The sequence below is a fragment of the Danio rerio genome, chromosome 3 (assembly GCF_052040795.2).
Source record: "Danio rerio strain M-AB ecotype USA chromosome 3, GRCz13ab, whole genome shotgun sequence".
In the NCBI taxonomy this organism is placed as follows: Eukaryota; Metazoa; Chordata; class Actinopteri; order Cypriniformes; family Danionidae; genus Danio; species Danio rerio.
Genome location: NC_141023.1, coordinates 27074905 through 27091696, shown reverse-complemented (window position 1 = coordinate 27091696; position 16792 = coordinate 27074905). Strand labels below are relative to the sequence as shown.

Sequence of the window (16792 nt, the reverse complement as noted above, 5' to 3'; positions counted from 1 at the left end):
AAATGTTTTTTTTTTTAATTAAAAACTGCTTTTATGCCAGCTGAATTAAAACAAAAAAGACTTTCTACAGAAGAAAAATATTATCAGACACACTGTGAAAATGTCCTTGCGGTTTAACACCATTTGGCAAACATTTAAAAAAGAAAGAAATTAAAGGGGGGCTAATAATTCTATCTTCAACTCTGTGTGTGTGTGTGTGTGTGTGTGTATTACAGACCTGCAGAAAATACTCTTATTAGAGTATTAATTTAACTCCTGACAAATCAGTCTGTGAAGAGACTATCACGGGAATATATATATATATATATATATATATATATACACACACACACACACATAAAAGTTTTGGGAAAGAAAATAAAGGTACCTACCTATGAAGAGACAGCATTGTTTCTCTACATACAGAAATCATTCATTTTATAGCACCAACAACCTGAACACACGCTCAAGTCAACTCTCCATGGACCACGGCTGTAGCTTTTATAGAAAATTTTATTCAACATACATTTTCCAGCAAAAAGGCAATATACAGGAAGAGTTGTCGTACACTGCTGCTACACGGAGGAATTAGAATGGAGAGAAAAAAAAATAAACCAAAAAAGATGTGATCTGCAGGTCATCTTTGTACTGCACTTAAACGAGACAAACTGTTGCAATTAGTTAAGGAAAAAAAAAAAAAAAGACCAAATGAAAACTGCCAGAATCCAAAATAAAACTACACACAATGAATATGAACATCTGAATTGATCTGTACCCAACAAATCGGTGTTTTTAATTGTACATGTTCATTCTTTAAATATACAATTTTAATTGTTTTTACAAAGCCAACTATGCACTAGGGAGCATTCCTTCCGTGCTGAAAAAAACAAAATGAATGAAAAAAAAGTATTGGTTCATTAATGCTGGTTTCTCTACGTCCCGAACCAGTCTACTACACGACTGCAGCCTCGTGCCAACAAACAAAACAGCGAATCTGGAGCCGTGAGCAAATATACTCTCTTCCCACCCATCTGAATAATCCCACAACCGGTGACTAACGAAAGGGGAAAAGAAACACTTCATGGAGGGAAAGAACAAAAAGGAGAAACCAAAGGAATATGCAAATCAAACTCCAACCAAAGATTACATTTAACAGTGCTGAGAAATGTAAAACCTTGGATATTAAGTGCCAACGTGCAAGATGAAGTACAGACAATTCATTTTATTTTTATTTATTTTTAAAACGGATGCGGTGGCTCTTTACTTTATTATACAGGATCTCCAGAGAAGACAAACTGAATTTCTCCAACCAAACTAAGTGAAAAAGAAGAATTGTGTAAACATGAAAATTGTCTAGTTGCACTAAGGGACCAGAAAAATGAGACAACAATGTCATCAGGGCAACTAGCAAAAAAAAAAAAAAAGCCTTAGCCATTTTGTGGTGATTACTTTGTTTGTTTTTTCTTCTTGAAGTATGAATGTTTCCTTTTTAAATCTTCTGCAAAAGACAAAAACTCCTCTTTCCATCGCCTCCACCTCACAATGCAGCAGCTTTCTTGCCGTAACAAATCTTTTAAAAACCAACTTAAAAGGAAAAAAAAGAAAAGAAAAAAAAATCAAAACCAAAAAAAGTCTAGGACATACTGTTCCCCCTTTTCTTGTTAAAATCCAATTCATTCTTCCAGACAAATAGGCAGTCAATAGTTAGAGAAGCCAAATCGAACAGCCTCAAAAGGAAAACAGGAGCATCAGCAGTCACTCCATTCGCTGAAGACTTCATACATGGTACCTGTGTACCCAGACAGCAGGTGTTAAAAGTGGTGCACACAAGAGGTTTGGTTAAAGTCTTTAGTATGGTCGGTTAGAGTGAGGGGCTTGTCAGTTGTGAATCTTGATCGCTTTTTCCAGATACGTGTAGCGACCTCTCTTTGGAGCTTTGTTGAAGTGGTCGAGCCCTAACCAAGGCCTCGGGTGCGACATGTTCCCTGAAGAAGAAGAGCACAGGAGGGTAAGGTTATAACACAAACGTAAATAGCCATTCAACAAAAGAGAGAAAGAGTGTGTAACATACCTGGCTGTGGCTCAAAGTCTTTCAGATTCACCTCGTAATCTTCCTCATTGATATACTGATGCCGGCCCATCATCACTATTGCAAACTTGAACTGATGGAAAATAAAAACAAATGGCTTAAACATTTGGTTGTCAGTTGTCAATTGCATTTATTTGATAATCTATGTGGAAGTGGGTGCATTTTTGTCAATCCAGGGCTTCTACAGGTTTCTACAATTCAAATATAAGAGCTTTTTAAGACCATTATGAATTTAATTCAATCACAAGTGGAAGAGGCAAAATAGGAGTTTATAGAGGGCCTGAAATGTTCAAGCTTGTCCATTGTCGACCACATCCAGAGGTAGAAGAAAACCACTGATCCATTTGCTTTCATAGTGTATATGGTCATGTGAACGAATAAGTGCCTAACAGCCACAAAAGACCATATATCCCCTTTTCCACCAAGACAGCTCGAAAGATGGTTTAGAGCCAAGTTAAAAATTGGTTCTTTGTCTTTTGACACCCATAGCACCGACTGTGAACTAGGAAAAGTGGTTCTTAAAATCAGCATGAAAATAATAAAGAGATTGCACATCAAATTGAAATGAAATGAAGGAAAGAAAAAATAAGTTGGACAGTTCATGACTTTATCCTTTGAGAACCGATTGGACCATTGATAGATGAGTTTTGGAGGAAGATAAAAATGGCAGTTTGCACTCAGTTAAGGAGGATTACTGTACACCAGACTGACCAAATCTGTTTTCAGATACCTGATGATAAAAAGCTACATTTTACAGATGAAATCGCATCATATTTATTTGAATTACTGGCACCGCAGAAACAAGATAAACTGAAAGCACATTATAACACCCCATTCATACATGGCAGCAGCGTTAACACTACTCATTGACTTTAAATGCAGTGACGTCAAACATTGGGGAATTGAATTGTGGGTCCATTAAGTTGTGTTGCCTCTGTTCTTTGTAAAAGTGTCAAATAGGGCTGCACAATTAATAGAAAAAAAAGATGATCTCGATTTCACCCCCCACATGATCCTAATAAAGTTTCTCTATAACTTGGCCAATTTTATTTTCAAGATCATGAAAAAAGCATAAAGACGGTGGCACAAGTCTTAACATTGTTTTAAATATGTTGCTCAGCAACATGGACACCTCCAAATGGTCAGCATGCTGTATTTATTAGGTAAAATTCACTCAAGTGTCATTTGCCACGAAATTACACGTGAGGTGATGTACTGTTTGTTAAAGAGCGGACACACTACTTTAGTGAACAAAACCTGCAAAAGCTGGGAATAAAAGGTAATCAATTTCTAAATAATGTCCTAATATTATTTATTTTTTCCCATATGTTTGAGAAATAGCAATAATATTAGCCTACTCATAATAACTTTTAAATTTTTGCCAGAATCGTGCAGCCCTAGTGTCAATGCAGCATCCTCCAATCAAATCGCTTTATGCAAACATGTTTGTGAAAAAATTTCAAACCACGAGTAACTACAAAAAAAAAGTACAATATTTAATAGAAGTTCCTTTTAGAAGATAAAACTGTGGCTGTTTCATTGGCAATATAAAAACAACACTATTAAAACAAAACAAAAAAACAACATTTTAATTTCTCTAATAAAATACATGGATTTTGTTCTGTTGACAGTTTTGTTATTATATCCCCCAAGTGATGCTAGTAAATGATTAAGTATTTTTCCCCATTGTATTTAAGACATTGCTGGTTGAGCAATAGGTAGGCTCACGCAGAAGATTTCTGCAGATTTTAGCCTATTGTTAAGTCTATTTATTTACTTGTGTGAATGTGTGTAAATTTAAATTATTTCAGTTTTAAATTAATTTCAGTAATGTTAACTAATATGAAAATGCTCATTTGATTTATTTACAATACAGTTCGTAATATGTCTTTTAGTAGATATATTATGAGAGACATGCTTTGTTTAACAAATAAGTGGAGCTAGATGAATTTACATTGTAAACATTAAATAAAAGTTAAAAAGGCTATTTTTTTTATTTCATACATTAAGTTTTTAGTTATGATACTCCCAAAATCATTCTGCATAAATCCACAAATTTTATACAAAATTCTCTGGCGAAATGGCAAAATGTCTGTAGATTTTGTCTGGCCCTAGCATTATGCCAATTGCATTCAATGTTGTTGAACCAAAAAAAAAATTCGCCCAAAAATGAAAATTCATAGCATTTTTACTCAAGTGAATCTAAACTTTTATTAACTTCTTTCTTCTGTTGACCACAAAACAAGATATTCTGAAGAACGCTGGAAACCATCAGTCAATCTCATCCATAGTAGAAACAAAACAAAACAAAAAAAATTACTATGGAATTCAATGGCTACAGCATTCCAACATTCTTCGAAATAGCTTCTATTGTGTTCACCAAAAGCAAGAAACTCAAACAGGTTCAGAACAAGTGGAGAGAAAGCAAACAATGACAGAATATTCATGTTTTTCTTAAACCATTCATTTGAAGATTTAGCATGTTTTAAAATTCAAGAGTTACAGGTTTGCCTTACCTTCTCAAATTCTTTCTCCTGAATGTCAAGCATGCTCTGAATTCTCTTCATCACTTCTCTGAAGGGTTCCCCCTGCCAAAATAAATGCGGATATTCAAAAAAAAGTACACTGCAAACACATCCCGAACGCACAATGGCCATGTCCTCCTACACAAACCAATGGCACCTGTCCACCTACACATGCACTCAAACACACACACACACACCTGACGAATCTTAAGCAAAAAAGGAATTCCGAATGTCCCGAAGACTTCCTTATGGAAATGTGCAACTGGAATCAGCATTTCGTTCTCCTTGTCCAGATCTACCTGGTCCAGAGGAATTTCCTGTAAAGGAAAGAAATTGAACTCATTTCAAGGGAACAGCATCCTGTCCTCTCCGATGCCAAATCATTTTGAGAGGCTTTACTGGGGAACAGATCTTTTGTTGTGCATCGGTGAATGATGAGCTTTAAGGGCTGACATGCATCAGCTATTTCTTACCTCTATTCTGAATGTTCGACTGGCTGCTGGAGATAAACATTCTAGCAATTCGTCTTCCTGGTGAACCCCAATAATTTTGTAGCTGACAATTTCTAACAGCCTAAAAAAAAGAGGGCAATAAAAAGAAAAAAAGAGTGATATCAGCATTGAGCAGGGAAGAATCTGAATTATGATCAGAGTGACTCAGCATGATTTCAGCTCTCTCAGTATGTGAGAACTATCTATTAGAAGTGTTGGATTAACCTTTTTTCTAAACCATTTTTCCCTATCAATTTATCTTTATTGCAATAAAAAACTATAACTGTTTTTATTATGTAGATTGTCAACGCAACCTAACATAGATGAAGTTTTATTAAACTGAACCTGCTCCAGTCCAGTTTTCACAGCTAAAGTTCAATTTAGTTCAGTAAATGTCACTGCTGAAACACTTAAGAGCAACTCCACAAGTCCCAAACCAAGTACACAAGTGGCGACAATACTAAGCTAGCGGAAGAGATTTCAAATTAAAGAGCTAGTAATTAATTTGATTCACGTTAGATAGTCTTGATATAAGATTGTAATCCATTACATAGGCTAAACAAAAAGGAGAAAAGCAGTGCTCAGCACAATTGAGTACAGCCTTTTTTGAAAATGAAGATTTTTATCCATTTCTCAGTGAATATAGGCAATGTATTATGGTGCATTTAAACCAGGGGTGCCCAAACTATTTCGTTTGAAGGGCCAAAAACAAAATATCACAGAGTCTTGGGCCAAAAAAACACATACCAAGCTCAACTACAAAACATAAATTACATTTATAACATAGCAGAGTTCAATGCTGAATACACTAGCCATGGAAAAATCTGCCTTTGCCTTGACTCATTTTTTGAAGCTTAACAATAAAATAAACAAATAAAAGGTTACATTAAATTTGATTGAATTACAATCTCAACCATTCTTAGATGGGACGGTGGGCCAAATCAAAGGTTACCAAGGGCCAACTTTGACCCATGAGCCCTAGTTTAGGCATCTCTGATTTAAACAAAACAGATTTATTAAACTGATATATTTATTGAAAAAACAGTTTAGCCACCAAACATGTTTAGAAATTGAAAGATAATACAATTAAATCCAAGTAAAATATTGCAAAAAAAAAATTACAACCTACAAAATGTCGTCAAATTTTTTTTATTTTTTTGCTTCTCTTGATTTTTCCTCTTTTTAAAAATTGTATTTAATATTTTTCTATAACAAATTTGGTTGTACTAGTTTTTGGACCGTTATTGTAAGTTTTTTTAAAATAAGCTCCAGATTTGGCTTTAGTACTAACTAATCTATTGTATATCCACAAATATAATACTGTATAGCATATTATTAAAAATATGTATTTAAAAGAAAGATTTGTGAAGGGTGTACTGACATAGGCTGAGCACTGTATGAGCTAAAAAAATGGGTTAACAATACTTACAATCGGGCTGTTCAAATATGTTTGCGGCAATGCTAACACGATAGGCTCATGGTACTGGTATTTAATATTTATGAAGCAAGTAATTAATTTGATCGTAATGACTCAATCTAAAATAAAAATAGAATTTCAAGCAGAGCAAGGCAAGCTGAGCTAAATGCAGTAATTAGGTCAGACAGTAGCAATTGACAAACTCAATGAATCAAGTTTGTCTATAAGACGGGAAGGAAAAAAAGTGGTTTGTTTGGAGGAAACACGTTTTAAGCAGACACACAAATGTATCAGCCACTAATATTAATCAGCTCATTTTTGTACATTATACACTACCGGTCAAAAGATTGGGGTCAGTATGATTTTAAATGTTTTAAAATAAGCTTATCCTGCTCAACAAAGCTGCATTTATTTAATCAAAAATACAATACAAATTGTAAAATTGTGAAATGTTGTTGCACTATAAAAAGTAGCTTATAATTTAATTTAATAATTTATTCCTGTGGTTTTAAAGATAAATTTTCAGCTTTATAACTTCAGTCTTTAGAGTCACATAATTAATATGTGTATTAATATGTTAATTATTAATGGTAATAGTAATAAAAGCAATAATGACTGGAGTAATTATTTCATTTGAAACTACATACAAGCAGCTCGTTATTTAAAATTAATAAACATTTAACAATTCTTTCAATTTCTCTTTTTTTTTACAAAAAAAAAAGGCAACAAACTTTTGATCGGCAGAGTATCAAACAGAAATTGGCTATAGAAAGAAACACTGATTAAACAAACCATTTTTTTTTTCATTAACAGTGTGAAGGCACCGAGTGTTTTACATTAGTTGCATAATCCAATGTTTTAAGTGGTTTATTTTGGAAATGCTTTATATTAAAGAAATGCTTGACTAAACAAAGATACATCTGTACAAAAGATGAAAGACAACGAAAATGGCCAAAAATTCCAAAAAAAAAAAAAAAGTGCTGTTCAAATGAAGATCATTTTATTTGAGAATCTCTAATAACATGGTATTAAGCAATAATGTAAAGCAGCACAAGCATTTTAACACAGATAATAAGTAAATGTTTCTTGAGCAGCATATGTTTATAATGAATGCTAAAAATCAGCTATGACAAAGTAAATATTTTTAAACATTTTGAAAATGTTTAACTGTTGCAATTATTTTACAGTTTGGCTGTTTATTGTATAGACTCATTAAACTTCAAAAACAAAAAAAAATCTTACTGACCCCATGTTTTTGAAGTAGAATGAGCATCAGATAATAATAATATTTATAGGAGCCATTGTTTTAGTTGTAATTTTGTTTTCACACTACTAGAGGATGTATAATGTATTTATGCTCTAGCGATGAAGTGATGGACGTGAGAATGGGTTTAGGTTTATTTTGATGTTTACTTTGTTACTTTTGACAAAATGGAAAATAAATGGATGGGAATATCTAACTTCATTTGCAAAGGTATGGGCATTTCATTTTATCATCGACCTGTTTAAGGAACAAATGTGTCAGAACCAACAATCTAAATATATATAATATTATTATTTTTATTATTATAATAATAATAATAATAATAAAAAAGGCAAACCAAAGATTTCAATAACATAACAAAAACAGAACACAAAATGGTCTATAATAAATACCAGCTGACACTTTGTTAAAGAGAAAAATGCCACTTTTTCAGCTCATGAAAGAGCTAAGAGCTGCCTTAGTGCAGATATAAATTAACAGTCTTTGCCCTTTCCATTATTCAGTGCTTTCTACACAGACCTTAGCTTCTCCGAGCCTTTGTCAGAGAGCTCCACTGCTTTTTTACATTCCTCCAGTAGGTCCCGAACACAGCCATGCTTGTCAGGATATAGTGTGATCTCCTAACGCGAGGGAGAGAGAAAAAAAAATTCACATTAGTCCGCAGAACATGGTGAAAGAACTCATTATGCAAATGCATGACAATGGCTGGTGTATTAGATATAGAATCCTCCCAGCACGTTCTTACCTCCTCTCGAAACATACTGTTGAGCCATATGGCTTTGAAACTCCTCCTGTTCTCAAAGTCTGTGATCTTCATCTTGAGCTGTGGGCAGGCAAAGAGCATGAATAAATCAGATGCCCTGAACGTAACGGCTTAGAAGATCTCAAATTCCCTTAGAGGAGTGCCGAGCTGAAGATAAGACCTCTCTCACCTGCTGGTAGTACAGCTTCTTAGGCTGCCGGGGCTTGAAAAACTGCAGCAGGTCTCTGAGAGTGCCTTCATAGTTGTGCCTGAGAGGGTTGCCTGGGCCGTCTCTGTACCTGAGAGGACAGAGAATAAAAAAGCATTCCTATTATTCATGTCTGACAACAAAGACGGCCAGAGGAGTCATTAAACTGGAAATCTGAAGGCGTACCCCTGTGACTTGAAGAACTGTAGGAGCATTGGGTCAGTATTTAACCTCTGTGCAACAGTCTTTGCCACCTGAAAAAAAATGAAATGCAATGTGAGGGTTTTCCTTGTGCATTAGGATTTTCAGTTACCCGAAAATTGACACAGAATAAATATTGAACAATATAAAAACTGCAAGACGTCCGTTTATCATTTTGACAGATTACACTAAGGCAGGGGTGTCCACACTCAGTTCTGGAGGGCCAGTGTCCTGGAAAGTGATCTAACCTAAATCAAACACACCTGAACAAGCTAATCAAGCTCTTACTAGGTATACTAGAAACTTCCTGAAGTCAGCAGGACAGCTTTACATAAAGCAAAATTAAGACCTGTTTAAAATCAGTCCTACAAAACAATATTTCAGTGAACTTCTAATTTAATATACTTAATTTGAACTACTTAATTTTAAATTTAAGCCAATAGGACTGTAAGAGTCTATGGACACCCTGTAACCAAATAATGCTTTATGGTTTACTGGGGAGTCTAACATTATGCAATTACAGAAATTGAACAATCAAATGTAAAATAACATGGTCATCATTGTCTAAATAACACAAAAATAATCATATTTAACAAAATGTGAGCAAGTAATTATTTAAAGTGGTGTCGTGTTCACTTATATTTTCAGTCTATTCCTAACATCGTATGCAATAAGGAAATTATTCAGGCTGCCCCGTCTAAATCTAGGCAAATATGTGGTGTGCCATAAAAATGTTACTATACTTGCTGATACTAAACTTAATTCTTCAGTTTTGTTAATGTGTTAAATGAAGAAGCGAACAGTTCATTTTATACAAATAATTTGTAAACAACAATACTTGTTTTCTTTGTTCACAGAAAAGCTGTAGACTAAGATATTGTTCAATATGCTGCATGTTGCATCTGCACACAAAGGTTTTTATTTTATTGCTCATGAACAAATTTCAACTAATATCAATTTAACAATATAATATTCCTAATAAGTTACTGATGGATAAAAGTGGTGTTTATCGACAAAGAAAATTGTTAATAAAAACAAAAAAATTCTCTGTGGTCATAAAACAATAATAAACTGACAGGTAACAGATTATGACTTCATTCCTACATCCCTGTCTACAAAAAATTGCCGGACAAGGCAAAAAGTCTAACTTCACTTCTGATTCAGATCTTCATTATCAGATTTTGCACCAACCTGAAAGTAGTTCATTCGGTTTGACAGCGTGACAACAAATCCCGGGTCGTTGTGAATGGTCTTGTCACAGAAGATGACATCCACACGGTGGTACAGGTCTCTGAAGTAGTCTTTCGCAGTAGGCAGCTCACTGGTGTCATTTTCAGGATCATCCCTGGCAGAGACAACAATCAGTTTCAAGATCTAATACCCGGTGCAAAAATAACCAAGAGAAGAAGATGGAGAAAGCTTACTTCTGGAACACAATTATGTCTCCATCCATCAGCTCGTCCAGAGCTTTGTCCAGGGAGACATCATAGTCTTGTATTCTCTCTGTTAAATTCGGTTTAACTTCCTAAAACACAACACACATCATGTTTTAGCAGTATGCCACTATTTACGGTCAATTAACTGTTTTTGTGTCTTAAGATCATCTAACTAAAGCATTTAAATATAACATTGTGTGTGTGTTTGTAAACAGTTAATTCAAACGGTAGATAACAACAACAACAACAGTAATAATAATAATGATAAAAATAATGATAACATGGATGCACCAATATAAATTTTTTGGCCGATATCGATAACTTTCATCCAGATTTGGATGATATATTAGCCGATAAATATAAACATAGACCTATATTCAAGATTTCACATAAATCAGCATAACAAAAATAAATTATTTCCTTTTCTTTGCATAGCAAATTAACAAGCAACTTGACTGTTGCATAAAACAATAGGTTAAATAACAAAGTGGGATTTAAGTAACAAACAAGTGAAATAAATATATTAATATTTATTAATAAGTAAATAATAAACAACGTGAGGAAAGTGAGGAATGGGAGCACTCCATGATAGTGCACTGGACAAGTCTCTGATAACGATAACATTCAAAATAGTATTTATTGGCTGACATTGATATGGCCGCCGATACATCATGCATCCCCAAATAATAATTCCTTACATTTATATAGCACTTTTCTGAACACCCAAAGTGCTTTATACATTTTAGGGGGGAATCTCCTTATCCACCACCAGATAAAATCAATAAAGATAAAACTAAATGAATAAAATGATCCATTTAAGTACACTATGTTTTGATGTCGAAATTTGATTTATATTTTAAAGGGATTTATTACTTCCGAATGTGCTAAAACTGCAATATGTATGACTTTAACAGGTGCTTGCGTTGCATATCATAACATCTGTACATTTCAATTGTAGGGGAAAATGAGTTGGAGCTTTTTCTGAAACCGCCCCACAAATGATCTCGCATTGGTCATACACATTTTCTATGTAAAGTACATATACATATTGACAAAAATTATAACCAAGAGGTTTTAGGCTTTTCTCTGATAAAAAAATAATTTTGCATTTCCCCCCAAAATGTCACATCTACATGAGCATACCATATTTATTGACATATTTTACTCCAAACTCACTTCATAACTTCAGTTGAGCATATGTAATAAATCCTTCTGTGGGAAGATTCTGTAAACTTGTGATGATGAAAGGAGTTAAATCTTTCTTATTAAGCATTTTCTTTGCGGGCATTTGGAATTTCTGCCGTTCAGAGGAGATTTAGTTCTCTTACTACACTGCAGTGAATTAATATATAGCACAACGTATTTATAGTGGGAGGGGGGGGGGGGGGGTTGTGTAAAATAAATGGGGTTTCAAAACCATCTAGAATACATGATCATTCTGTTCAGAGCAATTGTGAATAGTAGTTTGCATTCATGAGATGCATTTAACTCAATGAAATTGAATAAAACAATCTGAAGACACTGTTCGAATTAATCTAATTAACAGCTGCTAAAACAGGGTTTAAATTCCCTTCAAATTTAGTCATTTAATGGCTCCCATCCATAATTATTACACATGGAGAAATAAATATAAATGTCAGCAATAGTGTAAACAGGCTTACCTCATAGAGGATAAGGCTAGTTCCCTGCTGAAACCCTGCTCTTTCACACATAACGGGCAGCAAGTCTCCTGTTTAGGTAGAATAAGAACAGATATAAATAAATAAACTTAATGTACAATCTTATAACAGACAGCAGCTTTGACTACTTACGTATTTTACAGGATATAGGTGTGTAGATATGTCCACAATAATTTAAGCTTCTGGTTTTTGGATCATACATTTTCAAGAACAACATAACGTCATCTGAAAAACAAGATTAGAAAGTTAATCCTAAAACATTTGGAAACTTGTAGCTTTTTTGGAGCGTCGCCAAAAGAGTCAAATATACACAGCCTGAAACAATCGAGTATATTCAAATTATACAAGTTGAAACTCACGGTCTTTGTCAAATTTGGGTAACGTTGCACCACTGGCGGCCATTTCTGGATCTACAGTTTCCAGAAATATTGTCCATGGGTTCTCGTTATCACTCAAGTCGATCATCTGTTTGTGGCATTAAAACGAGTTATTCTCCCATCCAACATACAAAATTATATTAAACAGTATGAGTGTATTAAAAAAATAAAAAAAAATGCACAGACTTACAGACTTGTTGCAATCGGCTTCATAATCCAACATGGCCGGCCGTTTAGTGCCATTGCTTCTGGCCTGCATTGGCCAGAGTCTCATCTGGTCCTGTGGGAAACCCTGAAAGAGGAGAAAAATTCTTAGACCATCTTCATGGAATCACAAAAACAGTAACTCATTTCAGACATTAAGTAACGGTGAATAAGATTGTGCATACCACATACTTAAAAATATTGTCCCAACTAGCCTAACCATTAGCAAAAATGACAACGTTGCTGTTTTAAGGCTTTGAATGCTCCCAAAATGCATTGCAGCATTAATAAAAGATGTGGTTACTGTAGCAGGATTCTCTCTTTGCTGACTGTTGCCAGTTATTTGCTGTGTGGTAAATGTTAAGAGCTTATCTTTACACTGTTTGTTGATTGTCAGCACGATTCAGGTTTCAACAATAGATGTTGAGGTGTTTGTAACATGTTTCTCTTGAAAACTCCACCATAACTATATTTAAATGCAGTAAAACAAAACTAGCTTAAAATGTACGTTTTCTGTGCTTGCTTAACTAGATATTATTTAATTTCAATTCATGTTTATTTCTATAGAGCTATTACAATAGAGATTGTGTCATAGCAGCTTAAAAGAGAAGTTCTAGTAAATTGAAACTGTGTCATTCCAGTTTTCAGAGTTCAATTTCAGTTTAGCTCAGTACAGTGTGATTTTCACTGCTGGAAGTCCAAACACTGAAGAGCAAACCTATCAATGCACAGCTCAAGTGCCAAACCAAACAAGCCAGTGGCGAGGAACAAAATTCACCAATTAATGAAAGTGAAGGAAAAAAACTGAGAGAAACCAGAGTCGGTTGGGCACGGCGATTTCACCTCTAATTTAAGCATAATTAAAGAAATAAAAGTTGCGTAATTTTTAGAGATGTGATAGAAAAATGCCAGCAGTGATGGACAATACTACTGAATGAACAAACCCATGTTAAAAAGAAAGCATAAAAGCAAGCAAAAGAAAATGATGCATATGAAAACAGGGTTTCTGCAATTTCATCAAGTCAAATTTATGACTTAAGACCTTTTTAAGACCATTATAAATGAAATTTTAGACTTGTACAGGGCTAAAAACTAATGATTTTTTGTAATAGCCCGGTTGGGCCAAAAGAATTAGGGAAAAAAAAAACAAAGTAGTAATTTTTTAACCACATATGTTAATGTATTTAGCTGTATACACTTGTCAAAAGCATATCATGAAGAAAATTACAAACAAACAAACAAATAAACAAATAAATATATTTATATTTGATTTTTTTTTTTGTCCAAATAAATTGAGTGAAATTCCTATTCAAATCTAATGCATTGCTGTTATAAAACCTTGTTTCATGCCCATTTATAAACATTATGTCCAATCACCTTTAGTTCTGCAAATACGTTTTGTGTCAATGGAAGATCATGTAATTAAATATATTGCTGGTTTTTATTGAATTGTGTAATTGCTCTTAGTTTTCTTTTCTAGTTTCTACTTTTCTAATTAAGAAATTTAATAAGATAATTAAAGATAAAAAAACTTACATATGTATTAAAAAATTGTTTAGATGGATTGTTGGTGACTGGATGGGTCTTTTAAATATAAGACCAGTTTAAAATGATTTAAAACCTACAGAACAATATTTATGTGAACTTAAGACTTTAAGGCCTAAAGTTTTGTTTTTGAAATTTAAGACATTAAGGTCCAGTTTTACAAACAAGGCGTAGCTTAAGTCAGGACTAGACCTTAGTTAAATTAACATTTAAGCCACTATAATAAAAATGCTGTAAAAAAAAAAAGAAAAGAAAAAACATAGTTGGTGTAAATGTTGAACAAAACAATGCCACTAAGGTATTTTAAGGTATCTAACTGCAAGTTATTTTCAGTTAAGACTTAAGAGTTAAGTTTTAACTTAAACATGCAATTTAATCTAGGACTAGCCTTAAGCCTCGTCTGTGCAACAGGATGCAAGACATTTTAAGATCCCGTGGACACCCTGGGAAACTACAATTGAATTCATTTTATCTGCATTTTGTAACAATGCAGGAAAGTGTGAATATCTAATTATGGAACAACTTCTCACAACAAGTCAAAGTAACTGGGGTTTTGTAGCCATTCACACGCATTAGAACATTTACACTACAAAAGCAATTCCATCACAAGCTTTTTAAATCATTTCTGAAAATGATCCCAAAAACTGTATTTGGGTGGGATCATTTGGGACTGGATAAAACAAATAGGAGTTGTTCGGGAAGAGTTGCTGAACAAGGTCAATTGTAATGCACAGTTTTGATTTGATATTTGTACTTAACTACATTTCTCTAGTGGAATGTAAAAACCAAAAACCAAAATGAATGCTAGTAAAAAGTATAAATTAAGTCTCACCATGGTCTGCGAGAGGTTCTGGACAAACTCAGCCAGCGTGGAGCTCTTTAGAACCTTGAACACTGTGTATTTGACTTTTTCCTCATCATACATGTCATTGCCCTGATGTCCACAGAACTGGTCTTCTGTCACCATCTACAGGAAATGCATGTAAACAATACAGAGAGTCTGAATGAGCTTTAATGCTACTTTGTGTTTTTAGATTCAAGAAAGAAATATACTGCAAACTCAAAGATGCAGATAATTAAAATGTTCTCGTCTCATATAGTTTAAGCAGAAGTGACAATCAAAATGCTGCAGAATAATATGTAAAATTGCCCATAATAAGACTGTAAAAGCCTTATAGTTCATACAAACAAGCTGCAAATCTTTTAATGAATTATTTAACACAACATCTGACAAATTCAGAGACTTTTAAATGATCTTGAATCTTCCATTGTCCTTAAAAACATCTACTTTGAAGACATTTTGAAGGTCACTGAAAACACCTGCTGTAAGCTTATGTATGTAAGCTTATGTATTTATGTATTGATATGCACATTGGTACATTCTGACATCACTATTAGGAAGCATGCCTTGCGAACATGGTTTAAGTGCATTGCTGGGTTATTGGCTTACATGTAAACTAGGACAGCAGGTTATTTCAAGAAGCTGCCTTCTGTGAGTAGTATTGGCGTGCATGTAGACGTACTCATACCTGTACTTGCATGTAAAGGTGAGCCTCCTGCCTCTCTTTCCTCTTCTGAGCCTCCACCCTCTTCTCCTCCTGCAGCCTCTCCACTAGCTGCTGCGGGATGTCCATGTCTGTGACCGGCTGCAGGACCTCACCTGGACGTGACCACAGCACTCATGAGCACAGATGGATAAGCTTGCATAACAACCAAACACAGGGCGCTTTTAATAAAGGCTGGATTGAGTTTTCATTTATAGGTGCCTCCCACTCATACGGTCACAGGTGAAGTGAAATTACCTGATGTTAAAATGATAAATGATACATATAGATGCTAATGGCACTCACTGAGCTTGGACTCTCGGATATACACCAACATGTAAGCGTTGGTGCAGTGACGCACTGACAAGTCGTCATCGTGACCACCGTAATTGTGTTCAGTGGCCTCTTCTTTAGTGCACCGTGAAACGACATCATCGTCAAATTTACACCACTGCAACACAAACAAACATTACATTCTGGAAAGAATCAAAGCATGTGTAACAATTTCATTCAATCATTCAAACAAGTTTCCACCAGACTTAACAGAACTAGGATTTAAAAAAAAATACAATGGAAGGCTCCAAACGTGTGTCAAAATGATGACAATGACGCATTTAGGTTTGATTGTATTCGTTTTTATTTTTTTATTTTTTTTGTTACTTTTAATAAGGCAATAAAAGTCCAGTCCATAGCCTAAAGTCAAACTTTTTAAAAACATTTACTAAACGTCTGTTGAATGCTTGATTCTATTTGGCTGGTGAACATTTACTTTTAGTAATTTCACAATTATTTTCAGAAAAATTGTAATTTTTTTAGATCACATAGAACGTGATGCTCTGCGAATAATTGAAATCGAATAGCAAATTGAAACGTTGCGATTAGTTAAACGCATGAGGCTGGAAAAGAAATATACATATGTAAACAAAGATAATGAATAACATAGAGTGAAGTGCTTTAAAACTAGTCCGCTGCGCTTCAGAAAATTAAACATGCTAGGCTTTCTGTGATGCCAAATGATATGAACAATGCCACATTACACAAGAAATGATTGAATATTGCGTCACAACGTCCATTTGTCCTTTATGACTCCC

At 34.2% G+C, this 16792-nt stretch overlaps 1 protein-coding gene across 8 annotated transcripts in view; it reads right to left on the bottom strand.

The window, feature by feature from the left end:
• Positions 1-474: 474 nt before the first annotated feature.
• usp7 (ubiquitin specific peptidase 7 (herpes virus-associated)) overlaps positions 475-16792 on the bottom strand; it is a 34114-nt gene continuing 17796 nt past the window's right edge. For all 8 annotated transcript variants that reach the window (XM_087244559.1, XM_087244560.1, XM_087244563.1 and 5 more), the window contains exons 14-31: positions 16008-16152; positions 15687-15817; positions 14990-15124; positions 12599-12700; positions 12391-12496; positions 12164-12256; positions 12014-12081; positions 10341-10441; positions 10108-10261; positions 8902-8969; positions 8698-8806; positions 8511-8588; positions 8285-8385; positions 5067-5166; positions 4791-4910; positions 4585-4656; positions 2051-2141; positions 475-1964 (exon numbers count right to left, since the gene is read on the bottom strand). In XM_087244559.1, coding sequence (XP_087100685.1) covers positions 1858-1964; positions 2051-2141; positions 4585-4656; positions 4791-4910; positions 5067-5166; positions 8285-8385; positions 8511-8588; positions 8698-8806; positions 8902-8969; positions 10108-10261; positions 10341-10441; positions 12014-12081; positions 12164-12256; positions 12391-12496; positions 12599-12700; positions 14990-15124; positions 15687-15817; positions 16008-16152 — 1881 coding nt within the window. In that variant the 3' untranslated portion in view covers positions 475-1857. The remainder of the gene's footprint in view (positions 1965-2050; positions 2142-4584; positions 4657-4790; positions 4911-5066; positions 5167-8284; positions 8386-8510; positions 8589-8697; positions 8807-8901; positions 8970-10107; positions 10262-10340; positions 10442-12013; positions 12082-12163; positions 12257-12390; positions 12497-12598; positions 12701-14989; positions 15125-15686; positions 15818-16007; positions 16153-16792) is intronic.